General features: G+C 47.9%; 2 protein-coding genes across 2 annotated transcripts; one reads left to right on the top strand and one right to left on the bottom strand.

The window, feature by feature from the left end:
- The first annotated feature begins 13,089 nt into the window (after positions 1-13,089).
- LOC101783266 (protein HHL1, chloroplastic) lies at positions 13,090-14,975 on the top strand. The gene is made up of 6 exons (XM_004952942.4): positions 13,090-13,422; positions 13,529-13,666; positions 13,852-13,938; positions 14,035-14,082; positions 14,428-14,623; positions 14,741-14,975. Exons 1-6 carry the CDS (start codon positions 13,156-13,158, stop codon positions 14,752-14,754), a joined length of 750 nt encoding a protein of 249 aa, XP_004952999.1. The 5' UTR covers positions 13,090-13,155; the 3' UTR covers positions 14,755-14,975.
- Positions 14,976-15,019: 44 nt separating this feature from the next.
- Positions 15,020-18,513, bottom strand: LOC101782863 (26S proteasome non-ATPase regulatory subunit 6). Its single transcript, XM_004952940.4, has 8 exons — positions 18,290-18,513; positions 18,093-18,207; positions 16,733-16,823; positions 16,482-16,627; positions 16,172-16,391; positions 15,987-16,095; positions 15,683-15,851; positions 15,020-15,575 (listed from the first exon to the last, which is right to left on the bottom strand). Exons 1-8 carry the CDS (start codon positions 18,432-18,434, stop codon positions 15,401-15,403), a joined length of 1,170 nt encoding a protein of 389 aa, XP_004952997.1. The 5' UTR covers positions 18,435-18,513; the 3' UTR covers positions 15,020-15,400.
- Positions 18,514-24,529: the final 6,016 nt, after the last annotated feature.

The raw sequence follows: 24,529 nt of genomic DNA, 5'->3' as shown, positions 1-24,529 counted from the left end.
GAGGTGGACTGGGGTCGGCAACTCACCTTCTTCCTGAAAGGAAAGCTTGGGGTCGGGAAAGAGCAGACTTGGGCGGAGGGGCTAAGGCTTCGAGCAAGGGCTAAGACTGGCAATGCTCCGGCGGCGGCGCTGCTTCTTGCGGAACACAAGAGAGCCCTTACGCAGCACGGGGAGCAAGCTGCTGGTGACTTGGAGAAAACTGAGAGAATCTGAGAGCAAAGCTCCTCAGGACTTGGTGTGTGGCGCTAGGAGCTTGAGCAAGGAACTAGAGGAAGCTGAAGGCAACAGAGGCGGAGGGAACTCCGGCGACGGGGCATTCCTTTTATAGCTGCGGGGGTAGAGGAACGGAAACGGCGAGGGGAGAGAGAAGGGGAGCAGCGCGAAGGCCGGGGAGAAGCAATGGAGTGCTCTGCCGTGGCGGCGATTAAGCAACCAGGGCGGTGCTGCAGAACTCCGGGGGTGACGCCAGCGATCATTGCGTTCTGCCGTCAGGGCGGCGTAGGGGCGGGTAGACTGGTGGTTGGGATTTGGCGGAGAGCGGGCGTCGTCGTGCGGAAGAGGTGATAGAAGCGACCGGTTAAACGGCGCTAGGATCGAGGGCGCACAGGTGAGAAGACAGGCGAACGCGGACGCGGGGGAGAGCGCGGAACAACAGATTGTCGGGCGGCTTCTGACAGAGCGGGGAAAGGGACTGTCGCGGCCGCGGTCGGGGTTGGCGGTGGAGGAATCGTCGTGTAGCGACGACCGGGCGGCGCAACTGTGGCTGAAGGGACGGAAAAGACGGGCGACATCGGTCTCCGGGGCCGGGATCTGGTAGCGTGATGATGGGCGCGGGAGGCGAGGCTCTGCAGAAAGGGGTGCAGAGGGCTTCCGCTGCCATTGGGGAAAAGGGGCGCGGGAACGCACTCTGCTGCTTGCCTGAGACAAAACTGAGCGGTGGCGTCGGAGAAAACGAGCCACGCGGCAAGGAAACTCTGGGGGCGGCCATGCAACTCGAGTGCGGCTGTCGCGGGGGATCTGGAAAAGATCTCGCGGGTCCACCTGTGGATAGATCTGATGGGGGAGGGAGATCAACAGGATCTGACGGTGAACTGAGCTCGCCGGGGTCGGGAGAGGGGCGAAGCAGGAAGGGGTCGGATCTCAGGGGTCGGGACCGGCGGAAAACTGGGCACTTAGGTGCGGTCAAGCCAAACAGCTGACTAAGGTTAAGGGCTGGGATTAAGCCTAACTGGGGAGGCTTATGGGTCGGTCGTTACAGCCTACCCCCCTTAAAAGAATCTCGTCCCGAGATTCAGAGATCAAAAGGGTGTGCTGTTCTTACCTCCTTGATGGGATAGGAAACCTGTAAAACGCTTGTTCAGATATTCGTCCGTTTCCCATGTTGCTTCGTCTTCGGTGTGGTTTCTCCAAAGGATCTTGTACATCTTTACCACTTGGCGTCGGGTGTGCCTTTCCTTTTGGTCAAGAACTCGATCTGGGTACTCGGCGTAGGTCAGGTCGGGCTCTACTTGGAGTCGTGCTTGCTCTAAGATCTCTGTTGGAACTCGAACACATTTCTTCAGTTGAGACACATGAAAAACATCATGTATTGCCGACAGCTGCTCTAGGAGTTGGATTCGGTAAGCAACGAGTCCACATATCTCCACAACCTCATACGGGCCAACATAGCGAGGCGCTAACTTGCCTTTTATTCCAAACCGTTGCACTCCTTTGGTCGGGGAGACTCGAAGATACACATGATCACCAAGGTCGAACTGCAGGGGTCTTCTCCGCTGGTCGGAGTAACTCTTTTGTCGAGATTGGGCAGCCTTGAGATTTGCTTGAATTACCTTCACTTGCTCTTCGGCTTCTGCCACTAAGTCAGGGCCATAGACCTGTCTTTCTCCTGGTTGGGACCAGTTCAAGGGTGTCCTGCATCTCCTGCCATACAAGGCCTCAAACGGTGCCATCTTTAAACTGGCCTGGTAACTGTTATTGTAGGAAAATTTCGCTAAGGGCAGACACTTGTCCCAGTTTTTATCATAGTGGATAACACAGGCTCTTAACATATCTTCAAGAATCTGGTTGACTCTCTCAGTTTGGCCATCGGTCTGAGGATGGTATGTCGAGCTTCGGATGAGCTTGGTGCCCATAGATGCTTGTAGTTGTTCCCAAAAACGTGCCACAAACTGAACTCCTCTATCTAAAACGATAGTTATGGGTACACCATGTAAGGAAACGATACGGTCGAGGTACAACTCTGCATATTGCCTGACGGTGTAGGTGGTACGAACAGGTAGGAAGTGTGCCGTCTTGGTCAGACGATCCACGATAACCCAGATGGAATCATACCGTTGAGTTGTAACGGGTAATCCAACTATGAAGTCCATGCTGATGTCTTCCCATTTCCAAGAGGGAATAGGTAGCGGCTGCAAGGTTCCTGCTACCTTCAAATGACTGGCCTTGACACGTTGACAGGTGTCACATTCTGAAACATAACGAGCTATCTCTGGTTTCATTCCACTCCACCAAAAGGTTTGACGAAGATCATGGTACATCTTATTACTGCCAGGATGGATCGAGAACTTGAAGAGATGAGCTTCATCTAGGATTTGCTTCCTTAACTCGGGGTCGGCGGGCACTACTAGTCTGTTTCCATAATACACACCTCCCGTTTCGTCCTGACGGAATTGCTTATATCCTTCATCCTTTACTGAGATCTTGCTGATGATCCGTTTTATTTCTTCATCCTTAACTTGTGCTGACCGAATTCGGTCCTCCAAAACTGAGTCAAGGATGATGTGACCAAGGGTTCCATGAGGAACAATCTCCAAACTTAGCTTTCCCATCTCGTGACACAGGGTTTTGGTGAAGGCTGCTGACAGCAAGCAGTTGCAATGGGATTTGCGACTGAGGGCATCGGCTACCACATTGGCCTTGCCAGGATGATAGTGCACTTCCAACTCATAATCCTTTATCAACTCCAGCCATCTTCTCTGACGCATGTTGAGGTCGGCTTGAGTGAAGATGTACTTGAGGCTCTTGTGGTCGGTGTAAATGTTGCAGTGAGCTCCCATCAGGTAGTGTCTCCATATCTTCAAGGCATGTATCACTGCTGCCAACTCAAGGTGATGTGTCGGGTAGTTTAGCTCATGAGGTCGTAACGCACGTGAGGCATAGGCAATGGCTCGGCTGTCTTGCATAAGAACACATCCGAGTCCAGTGCTAGAGGCGTCACAGTATATGTCATACGGCCTAGAGGGGTCGGGTTGAGCCAAAACTGGGGCGGTGGTTAGCAAGTGCTTCAGGGTCTTGAAGGCTTTTTCACACTTGACGTCCCACACAAACTTGGCCTCTTTCTTTAGCAACTCGGTCATCGGCTTAGCTATCTTGGAGAAATCCGGTATAAAACGCCGATAGTAACCTGCAAGTCCAAGGAAACTCCTGATCTAGTGTACGGAGGTAGGAGACTTCCATTCCATGACTTCTTGTACCTTGCTGGGATCCACGGCGATACCATCCTTAGAGATAGTGTGTCCCAGAAACTTGACACTATCTAACCAAAACTCACACTTGGAGAACTTGGCATAAAGCTGGTGATCTCTCAGACGTTGGAGAACTATATGAAGATGGTCGGCATGCTCTTTCTCGTCCTTCGAGTACACTAGGATATCATCAATGAACACCACGACAAACTTGTCCAACTCGGGCATGAACACCGAGTTTATAAGATACATGAAATAAGCGGGTGCATTGGTGAGTCCAAAGGACATGACTAGGTACTCGTACAGTCCATATCTGGTAGAGAAAGCTGTCTTGGGTATGTCGCAGGGTCGAATCTTGATTTGGTGATAACGAGAACGAAGATCGATCTTGGAAAACACTTTTGCTCCGGCTAATTGGTCGAATAAGACATCAATGCGTGGCAGCAGGTACTTATTCTTTACTGTTACCGCATTGAGGGGTCGGTAATCCACACACATCCGTAAACTGCCGTCTTTCTTCTTCACAAACAGGGCGGGGCAACCCCAAGATGATGTACTGGGTCGGATGAAGCCCTTTTCCAACAAATCATGCAACTGGGTCTTCAACACGGCTAACTCAGCGGGTGGCATCCGATAGGGTCTCTTAGATATCGGAGCTGTGCCAGGAATCAACTCTATGGAAAACTCCACTTCTCTATCAGGTGGCATACCCGGCAAATCTTCTGGAAACACATCAGGGTACTCACAGATAACAGGGAGGTCTTCTAGACGAGCTCCCAAGAGAGGGTAAGCACAAGGAGTCGAAGACTCAGGATGCGTTAAAGATAGGGTGGAACTGCCATGAGAGGGCGAGCTGATGTAAAGAGATCGGGCTGAGGTATCTAGAACAACATGATGTCGGGCCATCCAGTCCATACCAAGGATGACATCTATGCCTTTCAGGTCAAGGATGATAAGGTTTTCCTTGAAGAGGGTGGGGCCTAGCTGGAGAGGTACAAGAATAACGACCTGATCCGACGTTATCCTTCCTCCAGGAGTGGCGATCACATAGGGTTCCTTAGTGTGACCGACACTTAGTCCACATCTTTCCCTTGCCTTATTCCCGATAAAGCTATGAGAAGCTCCCGAATCAAACAACACAACAACAGTTTGATTTAAAACAAGGAAAGCACCCGTCATTACTGACGCACCTTCGGGAAGTTCGGTCAAGCTGGTGTAGTTGAGTCGGCCTTGTCGGACTTGCACCTTGGGCCTCCTTCCTCTGGCTGCCATGGGGTTCTGACCTTATTGCTGATTCTTGTTCCTGGGGCAGTCCTTTGCGAAGTGGCCTTCATTGCCGCAGGTAAAACACCGATTACTGGCTGTCGGGCGAAGCGGCGTTGGCAGGGTCGGCCGGGGCACTTGCGGTTGGAAGCCTGGAAAACAAGGCGTTGTTGCCGGCGGGGGTTGGGCGATCCATTTCCCTGACTGCTGGGGTCGGCCAGGGGTTTGTGGAGGAACCATCCGGAATCTTCGAGTCGGTGGACTCGGAAATGCCACAGAGGCCTTCCGCTTCTGGTCGGCCTTGAGGGCTTGCATGCAGTCCTCCTGAGAGATGGCCAGGTTGACCAACTCGTTGTAGGTGTCCACCCTGATGGGGTTCAGCCTTTCCCTGAGCTCCAAGCTCAGTCCTCGGCGGAATCTGTCCCGCTTCTTCTCGTCGGTGTCCGCATGATAACCAGCATAACGGCATAGGTCATTGAAAGCTTGGCGCGTAATGCAGCACATCCCGAGTTCCTTGAGTGAGGGCAAGAAACTCGTTGAGCTTATGCTCCAGGAGACCTTCAGGAATGTGATGCGCTCTGAACGCCGTCTTGAACTCGTTCCAGCTGACCACGTGGCCAGCAGGCAGCATGGCATGGTAGTGGTCCCACCAAAGCCGTGCGGAGCCACGCAGCTGCTGAGCTGCAAACCGCGCCTTGTTGTTGTCGGGGCATGGAGCGGTAAGGAGCTCGAACTTGGATTCGATCGTACGAACCTATGCATCAGCGTCGAGCGGCTCTTGTGTCTTTTGGAACAGCGGGGGCTGTGTCCCCAGAAAATCCTCATACCACGCGACATGCGGCTGCTGCTGTGCTCTTCCACCATGTGGCTGCTGGTGTTGTCCTTGCACCAGATGCCTTAGCAGCTCGGTTTGAGTTGCTAGGATTGCCTCCAATGGCGACGGGGGCGGGGGCGGGGGAAGATCCTGTCGCTGATCACTACCACTGGGCATAGATCCAGACCTCGTGCGGTGCGCCATCTGCAAGAGTTAACGTCCCATTAATTCTCATAACCTTAGGTGCACTCCAACAAATGGGAACGTATGAATTAAATTCCTTAATGCGACTCTTGCCAATGGTGCATCACACGTCCTCATAGAGGAAGCACATTCCTCCCATTTTCAGCATAGATAACCTCTACTTATCCTGGTATTCCACTTCCGGCACACATGCCACATACAGACTCCGAGAATCTGATCCACGCAAACCAAAGGGTCGGACACAGTCCATACTTGAAAGGGTCGGATGAGGCGGAGACTGCCTCAAGGGCCGGCGCACTCTGGCTCACAAACTAGGGTCGGCCAACTGAACAGGCTCCCCGAAAACAGCATAGGGTTACGGCACAACTTACTCGACCCAGCATCCACACCATACGAAAAGGAGAAAACTATGCACTGAGATTAACTTTATACACTCGATGTTTCAACACAGGGAGTACTCAACTCAAGGCTAACCTATTACAGCTTTTCCAAAAACTAGGCTGCCGAGGAGTACAACAAAAAGAAAGAGGCTCCCTGAGAACCCTTAAGCTACCACTGGACACTATGAGTCGGAGAAGGGGCGCCATCTTCTTCTATGTCCATGCTGGACGCTCCCTCATCTTCCTCAGGGTCCTCCTGAGCTTCGAACTGCATGTTGAGGGCATGTATATCGTCGAGCTCGGCTTGGTGCTCCTCCAGGTGGGCATTGGCGACTGCTAGCTCCATTTCTACCTCCATCTTTTCCTCCGAGAGTTCTATCATACCGTCCACAAGGTCGGCGACTTCTCCTTCTAGCTCGGAGATCCTATCTTGCATATCATGGATCTGGATACCACGTTGGATCAGCTGGTAGGTTTGGCCTACCAGGTCTCTTCTTGCTGCCTAGAGGTAACCGTAGGTATCTGCAGCCGTACAGGCGAAGAGAGTCATAGCTCTTCCCTGGAGCTCTATCAACCTGTAGAGGGCAGCCATGCAACGGACGTTGGTGGAGATGGTGACCATAGCACAGGTAGTGGCCAACACCTCGAGGTTTCCGACGCGGTCAAGCCAGGCCGGGTCTAGCCGACTCCTGACGGGAAAGAGACCGATCGGGTCCAGCGTGATCTCCACAGGGTGCAACTGACACAACTGGGTGAGCAACTGAAGGGCAGCAGACTCCCACGTATCTTCCGGAGAAAGACCATAGGCTATTATGCCCAGGGAGGGCCAGTCGGGCCGCACAAGGGGAGGTGGTACCAACGCTTGCACCTGGCACATCTGAATGCCCTGTTCCATATACAACCGCCCGGCATACAATGGCGGGGACTGATACCCAAACCATTTCAGCGTATCCCACAATATCGCGGGAAATCCCTCGAAATGCAGGCACGTTGACTGGAAAGTACCGTCCGCTCCAAAGACAACATGTCCGGGAACAGCCATCTGGAACCAAAAAAACCGAAAACACGTGAGACAGATCCAAGGATCAGGGGTCGGATAGAAAAACAGACGGGTTTCACCGAGAGCAACTAAGAGAAACTAGAAATCCTTAGATCAAAAGAACTCTTTCGGACAGGGTTGCTGCTGAGAAAAAAGGGACCGCATGACGCATGCACGGCCTACCGTAGTCTTAACCAAAACAACTGCCCGAACCTTGGGTCTTACGCGGTCAGTGCCGGTGACAAGGCAACCATACGTCTCTCCCTATAATATCTAGTCGATTCTAGTAACGTATTAACGAGCGCGGTTAGCAACCTGCAGAAGAACACCACACACGAACCTTTCGTGTCAGCACCCACGAAAGCGTTCCCAAACATTACCGCTCACTATAGGAACGGCACCCATGCGTTTAAGGCTGCATGGACAGCACTCAACCGTGGAAATAGGCTCCCTTTGAATGAAACCATATAACCCTTCGCATACTCGTGATGCGGAATCGGCACACGTATGACAAACGTGGCGAAACAACCGTGCCGATAGGCTCGTTGGAATCGAGCCGTACCAACCTTCGTATGGAACACATACGGAACCTGCGCACGTGTAATAGACGTGGGCGAAAACAACCGCGAAGATAGGGTCCTTTGAATGGAGCTCCCTATCAACCCTCGCATACCCGTGATGCGGAACTCGGCACACGTATGATAGACGTGGCGAAGTGCTGGAGGGGTTAGCAACATAACCAAGTACTTATTAGTCACCTGAAACAACCCCAAAAATCCCCTAGGGCCTCTCGCACTAAGTCATCCTTAACGACCGTACGAGATTTTCAAAAGATTCTTGCAATTTTTATCCTTTTCAAAGAAGTGGTTAGGGCTCGTTGTATTCTCCGAATGCTAAACACGAGCTCTGATACCAGCTGTGGCGGAACCACCTCGGATTAGCTTGATTAAGCAGAGTTCAGCCGCCTAACATGCGACACTCCTGCCTAACTCGAGCTAACACGAAGCACCGTCGGATTTTATCCGATTTAACCACTAAAACAGGATCGAGTTCAGCAACCCACGCAAGGTGAGCGGTTACAGAGAATACAACAAGTCCACTGAGTTCAACAAGTTCTACCTATTTTAGATCAACCATAAATCCAACATCAGAGTTTACAAAACAAAGAACACCAGAGAAAACTAGCGGAAGACTTCGTCGGGGTCGGATGTCCTGGGCGAGGCCAACCAGAACATCATAGAGTCCTCTCCTCGCCGTCCGAGGAGGGGTCCCACTCGACCGTCCAGCCTGGCGGGAGCTGGGGCGGCCAAGCACCAACCAGAGAGGGGTCAGACGCGGCAACTTCACCTGAAAACAGAAGCCACAACAAGGTTGAGCTACTAAGCTCAACAAGACTTAACCGATAGGAGTAAGGACTACTCCTCCTTCTAGACATGCAAGGCTTCTTGGCTGGGGGTTTGTTTGCCAAAAGCACTAGGTAACCCTATTTCAAGTTTTAGCTCCGGTTCTAGGTTCACTTACCATTCTAGGTTGTGCGACCTATTCTAAGCAATCATAGGGCCAAACAAGATGTGTAGATATAACAACAACATTGCCATCATCAGATTCCTCAATTACTCAGGGTGACATAGCGATCAAGTAATCTCAAACTGTGAGAGGCAGACGAATCGATTCGAGTTCTTTAACCATGCATGGTGAACCTAGCCTCACGACATCCGCGCACCCGGAGGTCGCTTCCTGTGTCGGCCTTCCCCATCAATCCCCTAACCCGTGTCGGGCCCATTTCCTTTGGTGCAAGGTTCCACAGAGCCGGCCTCTGCCGTCCTGTGACCACACATTGCCACCACGTGCGACATCAGCAGGGGAAACTCCGTTCCAAGAACAATGGGGCGACCGCTCACGTCTAGGTTCAATCCGGTACTAGGCTTCCTCATCCCATACTAAGTATGAGGCTAGTACTTTCAAACACTTGATCACGAACACCACCACTGTCGGGCCTTAGCAGATTTCATAGACAGACGGGGCGACCATCCATCCACCAAAGAGTTACCCAAAACCCTGCCCCGTCCATCGTCCTTATAGTTATAACAGGAGAGTAAACATGTAACTCCTATAACTCGCGAGTGACAGGAAATCACTTGGCTTTTACCGTTTTCCTAGTTAAGCAATGCAGCTACTCGGTCCAACAGCTAGTGTTCAGATCATGGGGATAACTAAGGCATGCATCTAGGGTTTCAAACAACTCCTATACGTAAATGCACAAGCATGTTACAGAAGGCATGCGCAAGTCTGGTAAAACACGTAGGACTTTGATGCAACCGGGGCTTGCCTTCAAGCAAGGAGGGCGAAAACTGCTCGGCTCCGGGAGCGACTTCGACTTCGGAGGGCAGGAACTCGGCTACAGCTTCTTCTTCTGGCGCCGGGTGAAGCTCGTAGAAACCGTCGGCGAGGTGTAGCTGTACACGAATGCAATGCAGGGGTTAGCTCAGACAGTTAGTTCAACAGCAACACTAGCTCGCCTGAGCCCAGAAACTCGCGACAAAGAGCAGGAGGCGATGGTGGTTCGAGAGCTGATGCTAACCAAAGGTAAGGGTGGGAAAAGAACCAGTGGTCTGATCCTCAAACTAGAGGACGTGAGAAACCCGGGGTCCTTAGACGCAAGCGCTGAAGGGTTCCCAAGTTTTACACATACACCCTCGAGTTGAAGGAAAAGATCACAGCCAAGTCCTCGGGCGAGGCGGATAAGGGTCGGCAGAACAGACGGGGTCGGACGAGACGGAACTGGGGTCGGGCGGATAGGAGGGGTCGGGCGAGGCGGACTGGGGTCAGCAACTCACCTTCTTCCTGAAAGGAAAGCTTGGGGTCGGGAAAGAGCAGACTTGGGCGGAGGGGCTAAGGCTTCGAGCAAGGGCTAAGACTGGCAATGCTCCGGCGGCGGCGCTGCTTCTTGCGGAACACAAGAGAGCCCTTACGCAGCACGGGGAGCAAGCTGCTGGTGACTTGGAGAAAACTGAGAGAATCTGAGAGCAAAGCTCCTCAGGACTTGGTGTGTGGCGCTAGGAGCTTGAGCAAGGAGCTAGAGGAAGCTGAAGGCAACAGAGGCGGAGGGAACTCCGGCGACGGGGCATTCCTTTTATAGCTGCGGGGGTAGAGGAACGGAAACGGCGCGGGGAGAGAGAAGGGGAGCGGCGCGAAGGTCGGGGAGAAGTAATGGAGTGCTCTGCCGTGGCGGCGATTGAGCAACCAGGGCGGTGCTGCAGAACTCCGGGGGTGACGCCAGCGATCATTGCGTTCTGCCGTCAGGGCGGCGTAGGGGCGGGTAGACTGGTGGTTGGGATTTGGCGGAGAGCGGGCGTCGTCGTGCGGAAGAGGTGATAGAAGCGACCGGTTAAACGGCGCTAGGATCGAGGGCGCACAGGTGAGAAGACAGGCGAACGCGGGCGCGGGGGAGAGCGCGGAACAACAGATTGTCGGGCGGCTTCTGACAGAGCGGGGAAAGGGACTGTCGCGGCCGCGGTCAGGGTTGGCGGTGGAGGAATCGTCGTGTAGCGACGACCGGGCGGCGCAACTGTGGCTGAAGGGACGGAAAAGACGGGCGACATCGGTCTCCGGGGCCGGGATCTGGTAGCGTGATGATGGGCGCGGGAGGCGAGGCTCTGCAGAAAGGGGTGCAGAGGGCTTCCGCTGCCATTGGGGAAAAGGGTCGCGGGAACCCACTCTGCTGCTTGCCTGAGACAAAACTGAGCGGTGGCGTCGGAGAAAACGAGCCACGCGGCAAGGAAACTCTGGGGGCGGCCATGCAACTCGAGTGCGGCTGTCGCGGGGGATCTGGAAAAGATCTCGCGGGTCCACCTGTGGATAGATCTGATGGGGGAGGGCGATCAACAGGATCTGACGGTGAACTGAGCTCGCCGGGGTCGGGAGAGGGGCGAAGCAGGAAGGGGTCGGATCTCAGGGGTCGGGACCGGCGGAAAACTAGGCACTTAGGTGCGGTCAAGCCAAACAGCTGACTAAGGTTAAGGGCTGGGATTAAGCCTAACTGGGGAGGCTTAGGGGTCGGTCGTTACAGGAATGTTACCGTAGCGTTAGCACGGGTATTATAAATTATTTCCGCTTAGTGAAGTTGTTGGCTAGTTTTCGAGGACAAAGGATTTCAATTATAGTGGCTTGGTTCTCTTGTTTTGTGTCATTTCTTTTGATTGTATTTCTTACTTTTTCATATACATGTATGTGCTTTATATTTTATATACTCTGCAGATTTTTAGAGCCTCTCCTAATACATCCGCTACTTATTTTTGGAAAAAAAAATATACGTGGTTTTAAGTTTTTGTTGAGTTATTCCGACCTTAGAACTAGAATAATCTACTCCTTTTGTGGAAGACGATGTAATGCCAGTGCCTACACATATATAGGATCGGAGTAGTTTTTCGTACTTTTTATCGTGCTCCTTTGGCTGTGGGTACCTTTGCAATGTTTGTACAACAAAGATCCGATGAGATGACTAAGGTCTTGTTTGTTTGAGTTTTTACTTTTCGAAAGCTGACCTTCAGCTTCTCGTCGTGGAATAGTGGCTTTCCGAAAGTTAGCTTTCTGAAAGCTACCCAGCTTTCTGAAAGCGGAAGCCTCACAATCGCATCCACCCGACGTCGGCAGCCGCCGTCTTCCTCCACCAGTGGCCTCGCCGGCTATGCTCTGGATCTCCGAGGCTACTATGCTCTGGCACGAGCAGGCTCCCAGGATGAGAAAGGTGAGGGCGGCGAGCGGCGCGACCTGGGGTGGAGCTGGCGGCGGCGGGCGGCGCAACCTGGGATGGAGGGAAGGAGGTGGGCGGTGCGAGCTGGCAGCGCCGGGTGGCGCAACCTGGGGTGGAGGGAAGGCGGCAGGCGGCGTGAGCAGAGGTGGAGGGAGGACGGCGGGCGGCGTGAGCAGAGGTGGAGGGAGGGCGGCGGGCGGGCGGGCTGGCGATGGGTGGAGGGAGGGCGGCGCGACGGGTGCGAGCAGGAGCGGAGGGACGGCGGTGCGGGATGCGGAGGGCGGCACGACGTGGAGGAGGAGGCGGACGGGAAAAAAAGAAACGTACCGATTCGATACTTTACCAATGGCAGGCGGGTAGCTCGCCAGAAGCTCCTTTTTTCCTCCTTTCCAACTTTCCATCGTAACGTGACTTTCCATAACTTCTGGCCCATGAAAAACTAGGGTCGAAAGCTGGCTGTTTGTCTGGGCTTTCAGCTTCTGAGGGCTGAAAGCTAGCTGAAAGCCCAAACAAACAGGACCTAAAGCTATGTTTGGATAAGTTAGAGCTAAACTTTAGCTAGCTAAATTTTAGCCAATCCCATTTGGAGATATAGTTGATGGATAGAGCTAAAGTCTATAAAATATCATTTTTATCCTTATTCTCTCCTCCTTTCCATAAAGTTAGGAACATTTTGGCTTTTTCCCAAGTTACTTAGTACTCAGTAGCTCCTTCCTCTTAGCTAACTTAGCTAATGCTTTTTCATCTTTATAAAGTTTGGCTCATCCATTAACTCTCTGTTTGGGTTGCTAATGTTAAACTTTAGCTAACCTTGAATCTAAATATATCGCGCGGAGACGAGATGAGACGGGCTCCGAGTCCGAAGGATCATGCTCAAAACGATCTAGCAAGTTACGCAGCTGCTGGCTGCTGCGCAGCTCAATGCAAAAGCACACGCAGCACGAATTGGAAGGCCGTGCGCGTTTGCGTTGCTGTCTTGCTCAACTTCTGTACTCTTGACACAGGAAATCCAGGCAGTTCAGCTGCTCAGAAGTCAGAAGCTGTCCACGTAGGCTATGATCGAAAACCTCCCTAGGGAAAAAAAAATTCGAGTGCCGCAGAAACATCACAACTCTCAGCAAACACTAGGGCCCACGCATCAGTAATGGCCTCAGCTCCTCACCACCAGATAATCTGCTTGCTTTATCTTCTCCCGATTCCTCGAGGGACACGCAGCAGCGCCAAGCAGCGAGGCATCCATGGAGGTGGTGGGCGGCGTGTCGCTGAGGCCGTCGTCGGCGCAGGCGCCGGCGCGCATCGGGAAGCTGTCGCCCGTCGACGTGGGCGGGCGCTTCGTGCTCAGGGCGGCGCCGCGGAGGCAACCGGCGAGGCGCGCGCTGGTGGTGGAGGCCCGGGGGAGGAGCTGGTCGGAGCGGCAGATGGAGCAGCAGCGGCGCATGCCGCAGCTTCCCAAGATCGAGGACGACGGCAACCCGCGCTTCGTCATCTTCATTCGCACCGCCAATGTCCGTGGTTTGCTCTAGCTGCTGACTGTTGTCTCCATTGGATTCTTCCTAGTCAATTGGTTTCGTTCTGCAAATTCAATGGCGCGTGATCAAGGTTCCGCTGCAGGTCTACTTCTGGTACCCGCTCAACATCATCACCGGCGGCACGACGGCGAAGATCATGCTCGCCGCCAAGGACAACTTCCTCGGCAAGTACATCTACAAGGACACGCTCGCCAGGAACCTCGCTGCCGTCATTTACAAAGTAATCATCGACATCAGCAGATCTTTGCTTCACAGTTCACACGCTCTCTAAATCTTATTAATGATGATCTAGTTTTACTACTTGCACAGACTACATAGGTATATCCGCACGACCGCGAAAATCTTAATGGTGCTAATTAACAACTGACTGCTTTGACGTGTCTGTCCGTGTTGTTTGTCTGAAAGGATGAGGATGTGATCATCGACACCGCAAAAGAGCAATACCGTGTGTTGAAGACCGAAAATGAGTTTAGATATGGCTACAAAGTTGTGGTAATTTTCTCCTCGAACCTTGATTATAGAAGCTTAGTTGTTTTGTTAAGTTTTTGAATTGGATAATAACCATCCACTTTTCATTTGCATGAGCAGGAGAATGGGAACGTTAGGTCTGCGCTTACGACAAGTAATGTGATCGAAGTATGTTTCTGAAATTTTGTCAAGTTCTATCACAATGGCATAAACAATATCCTAGTTCGGACTTCAGACCCCTAATCGTTATTACTTTTCAATTATGGTCTTACTTTAGTACTGAACTATTTATGAGATATTTTACTTAATTATTATTTGCATGCTGGATAGCTCAAAATAGTGTCTTGGAAAAGTTCTCCTAAGCAGAAGTTGCATCCAAATGAGGATGGAAATTGAATCTTTGATAACAAATGTTCAAATTTTCAGTAAACATGTTTTGAGCATTCTGGCATGTCATTAACAATAGGACTCCTTTTTTTTGCGAAACATTAACAATAAGACTCCTGATCTCAGCTTCCAAAGAAAGACGAGCTCAAAACCGTTGTTGACAAGGTGAAAGACTTCTTTGGCGACGTAACTGCTGGCGCCAAAGAATCCTTTGCACAGATCACAGGATCTGCTGTGACCAAAGAGGACGAGGAAGCACAAGGCAAAGAGAAGTTCCGCTCAAAGAGACGAAAGAAGCAGCGGAAGTCGAAGCAGGGACTCAGTAAGTACATTGAGACTGCTTCAACAATTCAGCATCACTTGTGTAAACCTCATTGCCATCCTTTATTTAGCCATCAGACAGAGTCTAAGCACGTGATTTTCCGTTTACATCTTGCAGAAACGGAGAAATGATTGTGTCATTCAGCACGTCAGGGGTCGTTAGACAAGTGAAGCACCGGCCGAAGTTTTGTTATCTATGTCCAGAGTTGCTCTGTAATTTCTCCAGATTTAAATTTTTGCAAAGAGACATTGTGTAACCTCCTTGCGACTAACGTGTGTGATGACTTTCTCGCTAAATCTTGCAAAATTCGGTGAAGGTTACAGCTGTATATTAATTTCATTTCTTGGAAGTTTGAAAGTGAGTGTGGCTGTACAGTGCGGATACGATTTTGGATCATATGGCAACTCAATTTTCTTTATGTGTTAAATATCAAAGCACTTTATGTAGGTTACAAAAGGGCACCAGTGTCGAGTATGTCAAACCAGTAACTTAACGAAGATTGCACAGAACCACATATATGAGACTTGAAATGGGAAAACAAGGTTGGCCACAAAAGTAACGTCCATGGGATGGAGCTGCACCTTCCTCATTCTACAGACCCTTGGGATACATGTACCGAATTCACGCTTAAAACACAAGTTCTCTTAGAAACTTGTTCCCGGCGCAAGAAGAGCAACGCTCATGTCTTAATGGAAGCCTAGGTGAAGACGACGCAAGAAGTCCAGTGCGGGAAACATTGGCAGGGCGCTGAAGGAGCTGCAACAGAAACAGCAACTCTTATAGGTCAATGACTCGTGAAAGCTTCTGTATGCGGTTCAGCAAGAAGTCCCCTTGCTTGATGGTTGCCTGGTAGAAAGCATTCCTCTCATCTGGTCGGTTTGTCTCCAGAACACCAGCAACCTTATCAATTTTGCAGTGAAGCTTTCCAGCTGCAATGAACCGTGAGAGTTCCCTACAACAAATGAAAAGTAGACTTTATGAATACTAAAGTAACAGGAAAAAAATCATGGTTAGCAGGAATTACAAAGATAGAACCACAGCAACTGATACAGCACTTACTGGTCTATGAAATCAACAGTCACACCAAAAGCAGCAGCCATTGCTTCCATTGTCACACTCTTGTACGACTCCAGGAATTGTGAGTAGACAACAGTACGCACTTCCCGCATGTAGTAGCGGAAATGAGGCTGAAGGTATCGGTCTAACTTGATCTGCTCTGCCAAGCCAGCTGGAAACAATCATAGACCATAGCACTGTCAGAAACGAATACAATGCATAATAATCTTTTTTTGAAAAGCATAATGCATAATAATCTTACAATAATGCAAGAGCTTGGAAAAGTTATCTATATATCTCAACTTACAGAATGCAACAAAGAACGACTTGTACTGGCAATTGTACAGGGAATTGAGGAACTCAGAGAGGTGAGGTACTTTCCCAATCACAGCCAGGATTTCTGGTGCATCTACCACCTGTCAAATTTCTTGTTATTGAGGAAACCATGATATGATGATAAGGAAACAGAGCAGACTAGACAAAGTTGAATACCTTTTGTTTCAGAGATACACGATCCAGTGTGATGATACTAGTGAGGACTGTATAAAAGATGAATGTATCATATGGGAATAACTCATAGGTAGTGAAAGTCGAAATGGAATCTAAAAATAAGCTGGCAGCTTTTTTGAAGTTTCTAGTTGCCATGCAGTACAATCCTTCATATACTTTCAATCTGTTCTTCCTCTCCCAGTCACCTCCTTCCTCAAACAAGCTTCAATAAGTAAAACATATGGTTAAATATTACTGATTACTCTGTGAGACAAATGACAGAATGGAACTCACAAACAAAGATAAAGCTTACTTCTTTGCCTTATCAATGGACTTTGAGATGAGATCAAAATCCATGTAGAAAAAACCAATCTGCAAAGTGTGAAACACAAGATCCATCTTTTGGCCAACAGCTACAGTTTTTCCTTCAGTAACTTTAAGCTGTTCCAGGGCTTTCTCCTGAAATAGATCAATAAGGATTTTTAAGATGTGCAACCACAATATCTTGGACAGGCTCTTAGTGAACAAGGCCACAGATGAATGTAGAACAAAACAAGTCTGTACCTTCTCACCAACCCTTATAAAGTACAAGGATTTGGCAAGATGGGCTTCACGTACTTCGCTCTCACCCAAATTCTCCTCAGCGTCAGCAATTCTTCATGACAATTGATAAGGAGTTCAGTCTCAAAGGAACAAAACTTGCTTGCAATTAAATCATTATATACATAGTATGTGAAGTCAAAAACATGCAGAATCTTATAACCACTGAAAAGACATCCAAATTGCACTTCAGAGTTCTGTTAAACATTCTACTGTAGTTTGTTATCATAACTTGCTCTTCCTTCGCACTCATATCCTCATTATAACCTCATTAATACTGACTACTTGGCACAAATTCCAACTTACTTGACTGGTTTTTATTCCTGTGGTTAAGTTGTAGAAAGTTATTCGGCATCAATTGGATCAAATATCAAGGCATGAACTGTAGTATAGTCTTTAGAACCCCTTAGGCCCTTACTGCCCTTCCTCAACCCCTGTTATACCACTTAACAGAAATGCAATAACCAAAAGCATGTGTACCTATCAATGTGCATGACAGAGGATGCAGGGATATGCAAACCATCTCAGAGATACCAATTAGATCATAGCGTGGACATAAGTGTTCAACACAATTAAGCACAACTCTTACAAAAATTGCAGGACTTTTTTCAATGCCCTACTGAAGAGCTAAAATGTATACACGAACCATTATTCAAGGGGTAAATATATTAATTAATTAAATTAATTCAACTGGATCTTATCACAGTCCATGAATGTGAAATCATAGATCGAATGTGGGGACGAGGCACACTTGAAGAGCGCAGTACAAGTCCTTCTGGATCTATTTCAGTGTTTTGCATCGATAACACGACCTCTTCCTCCTATAGGTAGTTTGGGAGAAGTTTCTTTTGAAGTGGATACCTCAAGACCAAAAATAGCACGTAATTATTCAGCTTTCACGATATTCGATGATTTGCTTGCTATCTGAGGCATTAATTTACCTACTAAAATATCACCAGTGTCTACCCAGGATGCCAACTTCACAGTACAAGTACAATTGATATAGTTGAAGCATAGTACAAATATGTTTTTTTTATGGAACATTTGGTGTCAGCCTATAGGTTTTCTAATTCCCTCACCCCAAGAACACACAATCATAATCCATAACCCACACCTATCCAGTGCAATACAACGGCAAGCTGTACCACCTACTTCTAGCATCCAAACTAAGGTAGTCTGATTAGCGAAAGGTCATAGCACAACCTGAGTTATCATCAGTTCATCACCACAAAATCATCAACGCACACGGTACTAGATGAATAATCAACATGGCAACGGGAAAGAAGCCACATCCGAGCAGAAGGAAAAGGACGAAGCAACTCACTTCTCATCGAGCTTGCGGATCTCCTCGTCGATCCGCCCACGCATCTCGGCCAGCAGCGCGGCGTCCGGCTCCAGCACACCCGCGGAGACCAGCGACTCGAGCAGCGGCGCCATGTCTGGCCACAGAAAGCCGAACCACGTCAGGGAGCCGCACATCTGAGGAAGCGGGGGGAGAGGAGAAGAGGGGCGGCACGGTACCATCGGATTTCACGGCGTCGAGGACTTCGGCGCGGAGGGCGACCTTGGAGAGGTCGTCGACGGCGGGGTGGGAGAGAAGGAAGAGCTTGTGCGCCAGCACCAGGTGCCGCTCCTGCTTCCCATCCTCGCCGGCGCCGCCGTCCATCTCGCACGCCGCCGGGGGTCTCGCTTCCGTTCGGTTCGGCAGGCTCTCGCTTCGGTCGCACGGAGTCGGGTGCTCGGCGTCTGTGGGGGATTTATTGTGGATGGGAAACGTGGCCCAGTTGTAAACGGCATCCAGTGGCGATAGCCCATGGGCCGGATTTGTCGAAATCTACTCGACTCTCTTCCGAAAGAAAATCATTGACCATTGCAGTGGAACGGACTACTTCAATCAGTGTTCGGTGATCTATTATATAGAACGTGCTGAGCACGTTTTTCGTTAAAAAGAAGAAAGTTTGTTTATTATAAGAAAAAAAACCTTACGGTTTGAAAGAAGCAAAATCAACAACAAGAACCACATTCATGATCTCTAATAGCCCGACTAACCCTACAAAGCCCATCGAAGCTCAAAGCCTTGCCTCCTACAAAATGGCGAGAGCCAATGCTACCAGAGCTAGAGCGGATCAGTCATGCACCTGACGGTCCCGTTCCCGCCACAACGACCAAGCGACCAACCAAACCAGGGTTCAAACCCTTTCCGACGTGATTTAGGCACCCTCTTCCGAAATTGTAGCCACCATGAAGCGACCGCACCTTTCTCTTGGGGTACTAATATTTGGAGGTTCACATAACGAAGAGTGCGAAACCACGTTTCCCGACTATGTACACAACCGGTAAGCAAATAATCTATAGTTTGCATCTCTTGTGCATACAGAGCCTAATCATCTTTGTCACGGAGCTCATGACGATGAAGACATTTAGAAGTCTAACAACGATCATGTAAAACGAGCCATCCGAAGAACTTGCGTTTACCCAGGACATGAGCCTTCCAAAGTCTCTGTCACGAGTGCCCCTATGTATGCCCCTATGTAGATCACTGATTTTTTTGCCCAAGGGGAAATCAGTGATCTTTGATGCACGACGAATACATGCGGCATCACATCTAGCATCCAATTAAAAGATCATAATTTATATGCAGATACAAAACTCATGGATTGCCACTTTGGGAGAAGCGCCTTGAGTCTTGACTCTCTTTAACTGTATGTATCAACTGAAACGTAGAATCAGACAAGAGACACAAAATCTCCACATCGAAATCGATTTCGAAAGCAACACATAATAGTAGTCCCAACACGGCTTCCAATTTCGACTCCAACTGCATTTCACGGCATGAAGCTGATGAACTAGAAACAAAACCTTACATGATAACGTGAATGGGAACTAATAATGCAAGCATGCCAAAACTGAATTTCGATGTGCAGAACTGATCGAGCCAGCGCTTTTGCATGGCTAAGGGGGTGACACCCCTGCTAAACTTTAGCACATATCACATCGGATGTTTGGATATTAACTAGGAGTATTAAATATAGTCTAATTATAAAATTAATTGCACAGATGAAATCTAATTAGCTCATGTTTAGTCCTCCTAATTAGGATCCGAACATCCGATGTGACCCTGCAAAAGTTTAGTACCTCGTATCTAAACCTCCTAAGTTCTGCTGCTCCTAGCTATGATCCAGAACAATGGAGAGATCTTGACGGCAGTTGTACCCGATCAGCTCCTCGAGCTCCCTGCCACGCCTCAGTACCTGCTCCCCATCGTACGACCTTGGTGATGACTCGCCAAATTACCACCTCTCGCATCAAACAGACCAACCAATTCTGCGAAGCAATGCTAAAATCCCAACTTTGACACTATGCGAAAAGAAAATTCCTCATCACATTAAACTTACGGTACATGCATGAAGTACTGAATGTAGACGAAATCAAAAACTAATTGCACAGTTTGGTTGTACTTTGCGAGATGAATCTTTTGAGCTAATTAGTCAATATTTGAACAATAATTCACAAATACAAACGAAACGCTACAGTATGCTACAGTGTTGCACAGTGATTCTGGTTGTCCAAAATCAGGCAACTAAACAGGGTCCAAAACAAAGTAGCCCCAACACGAATTCCAAGTTCAACTTCCACTGCACTTTTATTGCATGACATGACACCTGAAAAACTACAAACATAATCTATTGATCAGAGCATTCGCGGCATTAGTATCAGTCATTACGTACAATGCCACCGAAACTCCTGTAGTACCGGTTTGTGGCCTCAACCGATACTAAATGGCGACATGTGGACCGCGTGGCCGACAGCTAGATCCCTAGGAAGCCATTTAGTACCGGCTGGTGGCTTCAACCGGTACTAAATGGTGAGAATATCATTTAGTACTGGTTAGTAGCTTGAACCGGTACTAAATGAAACCATTTAGTACCTATTGAAGTTACTCGCTGGTACTAATGTCAACCATTTGCTCTACATATAAATGAGCTGCTTTCTTAGCTTCCTCCTCGAGCAAGCTCAACCATTTGCTCGGGCTTAGTTTTTCTTCACTCGACCAGCTTCTTCACTAAACCGGTTAGCAACTTCATTCTCCCTCCTCTGGTCATAGTATTCTAGGTTTGAATGAGCTAGTTTTATGTTACAAATGGAGTACTTGTTGCTTTATTAGATGCTTTATTAGAGTGAGGAGAATGAAAAGTCTTTTAGAATGAGTTTTATATTACAAATGAAGTACTTGTTGATCTTTTAGAACGAGGAGAAAGGAGAGCTTTTTAGAGTGAGGTGAATGGGAAATTTTTTAGAATGATTTTTATGTTACAAATAGAGTACTAACTTGTTGATCTTTTAGAACGAGGAGAATGGGAAGTTTTTTAGAGTGAGGACTAAATATTATAAACACATTTACTCTATTTTTCTCCTACCTAATATTGATAAAAAAATTATCTAATACGAATCTCTATATTCATTTTTCACGTAATACGATGCAGATGGATTAGCATTGGATGTAACACCTCCGCTCCTCCAATACCAGAGAACAGAAGAACTTCGAGTCCACAAACTCTGGCTGAACATTATGAACGAATCTTGAAATAGTTTTCCAGACACCCTATGGAGCCAGATTTTCATAATAGAAGTATGGTGGCCAATAGCCTATTCTTACCTTGACCCATCAACTTATGGTTGGTTTTGGATTGCCAAAATGGCCTATGCTTAGTGAACATGTATTTTGCCTGGACAGGCTATTGGATCACCATACTTCTATTACGAAAATATAACACTTACTCCAAAAGATATTTGGACAATTATTTCAAAATTCCTTTATAGTATTTAGCCATAGTAGGTGGACTCGTAAATCTCATGTTGTACCATTATTTTAGAATTGGTGTATCTTTTTATCTCCTAAATTAACGGTCGTGACGTGGACGATCCTATGTTCTAAATATCTCATTTATGTAAGACTTAATATATGCGCTAGGTTATGTCGATAGATTCTTACGAATCGACATTATCGATATAAATCGTAGTTTGTATGTTGCGGTGATTAATGATCACGATGTGGACAATCCTAGGTTTTAAGTATCTTATTTATGTAATATTTAATATGCACAATAAATTTCACATGTAATGTACTCTAGTTAATATTTGTGATGAATTTTTATCTCTACTATTTCATCTATACATATAAACACCTGACAACCTTGTCATAATAACAACCTTGTCTTAATGATTGAAATATTTTTTAGAATTAAGATAGTGTGCACAGGAAAAAAATTGCTGGAGGTGGACAGTTTCAGCTCCCGCCAATTTGGCAACTTTAGTACCGGTTGGAAACATGCTCGGTACTAAATGGAGGAATTTAGTACCGGGCAAAGGCTGGAACCGATACTAAATGTCCCTAATTTCAGATCCCGCCATTTAGTAATGTTAGTACCGGTTGGGAGCCCTGCCCGGTACGAAATGGAAGAATTTAGTACCAGTCAAAGGCTAACACCGGTTCTAAAGTGTCCCACCTACAAATACTTCGTCTTCTCCAAATACTTAGCAGTTTCCAAAAATTAGCAGTTCCTCCCTCTACACCGCGCCGGCCCCGTCCCCATCACCCTCACCCACCACCGCCGCCCCGTCCCCATTGTTGTTGCCATCACCATCGCCATCTCCGTCTCCCACCACCGCCGCACCGGTCCCGTCCCGTCCCCATCTCCATTGCTATCACCACCGCACCGTCCTGTCCGCATCTCCATCACCGTCATCGTCGCCCGTCACCCCATCCTCGACCACCGCTACCCCGTTCCCGACCGCTGTCCCCTTCCCCGCGCCTCTTCCTTCCCCGCCTTCCCTGGGGGCCGCCGCCGCGCCTCCCCCACCTTACCCACACGCCCTCCCCGATTAGGTTTTCTTTTTTGGATAATTTTGATTTTGATGCATTAAAATAATTTTGCTACCCATATTAGATTAAAATGGATATGAATTTGCTTGAATTAGATACCAATTTGTATTGGATGCTAAGTAATTATTTTTTATGATACAATTATGGCATAAGGCTATATCTCTTAGAGGACATGTAGATATTCACAGGTAGCATTGTGATAGGATTGTGGATTGCTATGAAATGATGGTCTAGATTTACTTCAATATATATGATGTGTGTATATGATAATGTATTATTGGTGGCAAAGTTGACTAGTTAAGAAAAATTGTGGCAAATTATTTATCACAATTTTATTTGGACAGTTTGAGTTAACTATGGCAAGTGGAAGTTCTTGGTAGCGGCGGTCGTGGAGTGGCCGCTATGGTGGTGGCAGTCGTGGACACTACATTTTTGAGGAGCCACCATTGGCTCGTCCTCCAGGAATTCACTTCCCTAATTGCGTCATTGACTTGCCAAAAGGCGATCGAAACAGAGGAACAATTCCCAATATAGTAATATTCTTTCCTTCTTGTAATTGATTTTTTATTACACATGAACAATTCCTAAATTTACTTACATACAATGTAGCTTATCGACAATATTAGATGGCTGAAAGATGTTGTCGAAGCTCTAGGTGGTATTTGTCTTTTAGTGCAATCCGAGATAGTTGGTTCACGGAATTTTAAAAGAGTAAAAATTTGTTTTCAAGTACCTGTTCGAGAAACACATGCCAACCGGATGGGGGTACCGATGGTTTCAATTACCGCATGGAATCAATTAGCACCAAGTAGGGTAAACTTTGAAAAGACCGCCATGGAGGCCTGCCTACAACAGGTTAATAATTATGGGTACTTTGTGCCAGACTTCTCATATTTTCGAATAAAGACGCTCGAGGAGGGAGAAAGCAATGTGACTAGGACTACTGAGAGGCTTTGTCAGCTGAATCAACATGACATGGTATGGAACATATCTAATCATCCTTTTATCTTTAATTATATTACAATTTTAAAATTTTATCACGTTATTATCTTCTTTTAGGATGTCTTTGGTCAAATCTTGGCGGCAATGAGTTTCCATGCGATTCTAGGTCAAATCTTGGTGGCAATGAGTTTCCATGCAATTCTAGCTCAAATCTTGGATATGTTGAATTATAGTTACACCGATGGAAACCCGATACGCACCAGAGATTTGAAGCTCCAGGTTCATCTCACTTTCTACGGGCCATTTTAGTTGATATCGTTTCCATTGTTCGAGATTTATAGTAGTGCATGTGACCGTCCTTGTGAAGCGCTAGAGAGTGCACTAATTCATGCTCTAACTTATATTGATGAAGTTCTAGGCTTTACGATTGGAGACTTAAGCTATGTGGCATATCTACATAAGCGAAGCGAATTATTAAATATGTAGCATGCATGGATGTACTCCTACCGTACCGTTTTCTTATAAATTTAAACTTGTTCTCTCTAAGATCATGTACAAACTATTGAGTGTTAATGATGGATTTGAATGGTTTGGTATAATACGAATACGAATTAAAATAAAAGGGTAAAAAAGGGAAAAGGAATAAACTTTAGTACCGATTAATAAAACCAACCGGTATTAAACTGACGTCTGCAACAACACGACGTGGCTCGTAGTTTCAGTTTAGTACCGGTTGATGTTACCCCCACTACTAAATGGTGCATTTAGTACCAGTTAGACTGACCGGTACATGTTACCAACCAGTATTAAAAGTCGATGCTCCAGTAGCGAGATATGAAACATTACAAAGCTGGATTTCAATACACAAAAACTGCAACTACAGCCAGCGCTTCTGCTCGGCCGAATTCGTGCTAGTTCTACAGTAGGCTAGGCTG

This window comes from Setaria italica, chromosome I (assembly GCF_000263155.2).
Source record: "Setaria italica strain Yugu1 chromosome I, Setaria_italica_v2.0, whole genome shotgun sequence".
Lineage (NCBI taxonomy): Eukaryota > Viridiplantae > Streptophyta > Magnoliopsida > Poales > Poaceae > Setaria > Setaria italica.
This window is presented reverse-complemented; position numbering and strand designations above follow the sequence as displayed.

What these genes read in the sequence shown, in the direction of transcription:
- LOC101783266 (XM_004952942.4), top strand. Translation starts at nt 13,156, where the DNA reads ATGGAGGTGGTGGGCGGCGTGTCGCTGAGGCCGTCGTCGGCGCAGGCG. An exon ending in TCTTCATTCGCACCGCCAAT is followed by an intron (nt 13,423 to 13,528) that starts GTCCGTGGTTTG and finishes GTTCCGCTGCAG; the next exon opens with GTCTACTTCTGGTACCCGCT. An exon ending in CGACAAGTAATGTGATCGAA is followed by an intron (nt 14,083 to 14,427) that starts GTATGTTTCTGA and finishes TCCTGATCTCAG; the next exon opens with CTTCCAAAGAAAGACGAGCT.
- LOC101782863 (XM_004952940.4), bottom strand. Translation starts at nt 18,434, where the DNA reads ATGGACGGCGGCGCCGGCGAGGATGGGAAGCAGGAGCGGCACCTGGTG. An exon ending in GTGTATCTCTGAAACAAAAG is followed by an intron (nt 16,096 to 16,171) that starts GTATTCAACTTT and finishes GAAATTTGACAG; the next exon opens with GTGGTAGATGCACCAGAAAT. An exon ending in ACTGTTGATTTCATAGACCA is followed by an intron (nt 15,576 to 15,682) that starts GTAAGTGCTGTA and finishes CATTTGTTGTAG; the next exon opens with GGAACTCTCACGGTTCATTG.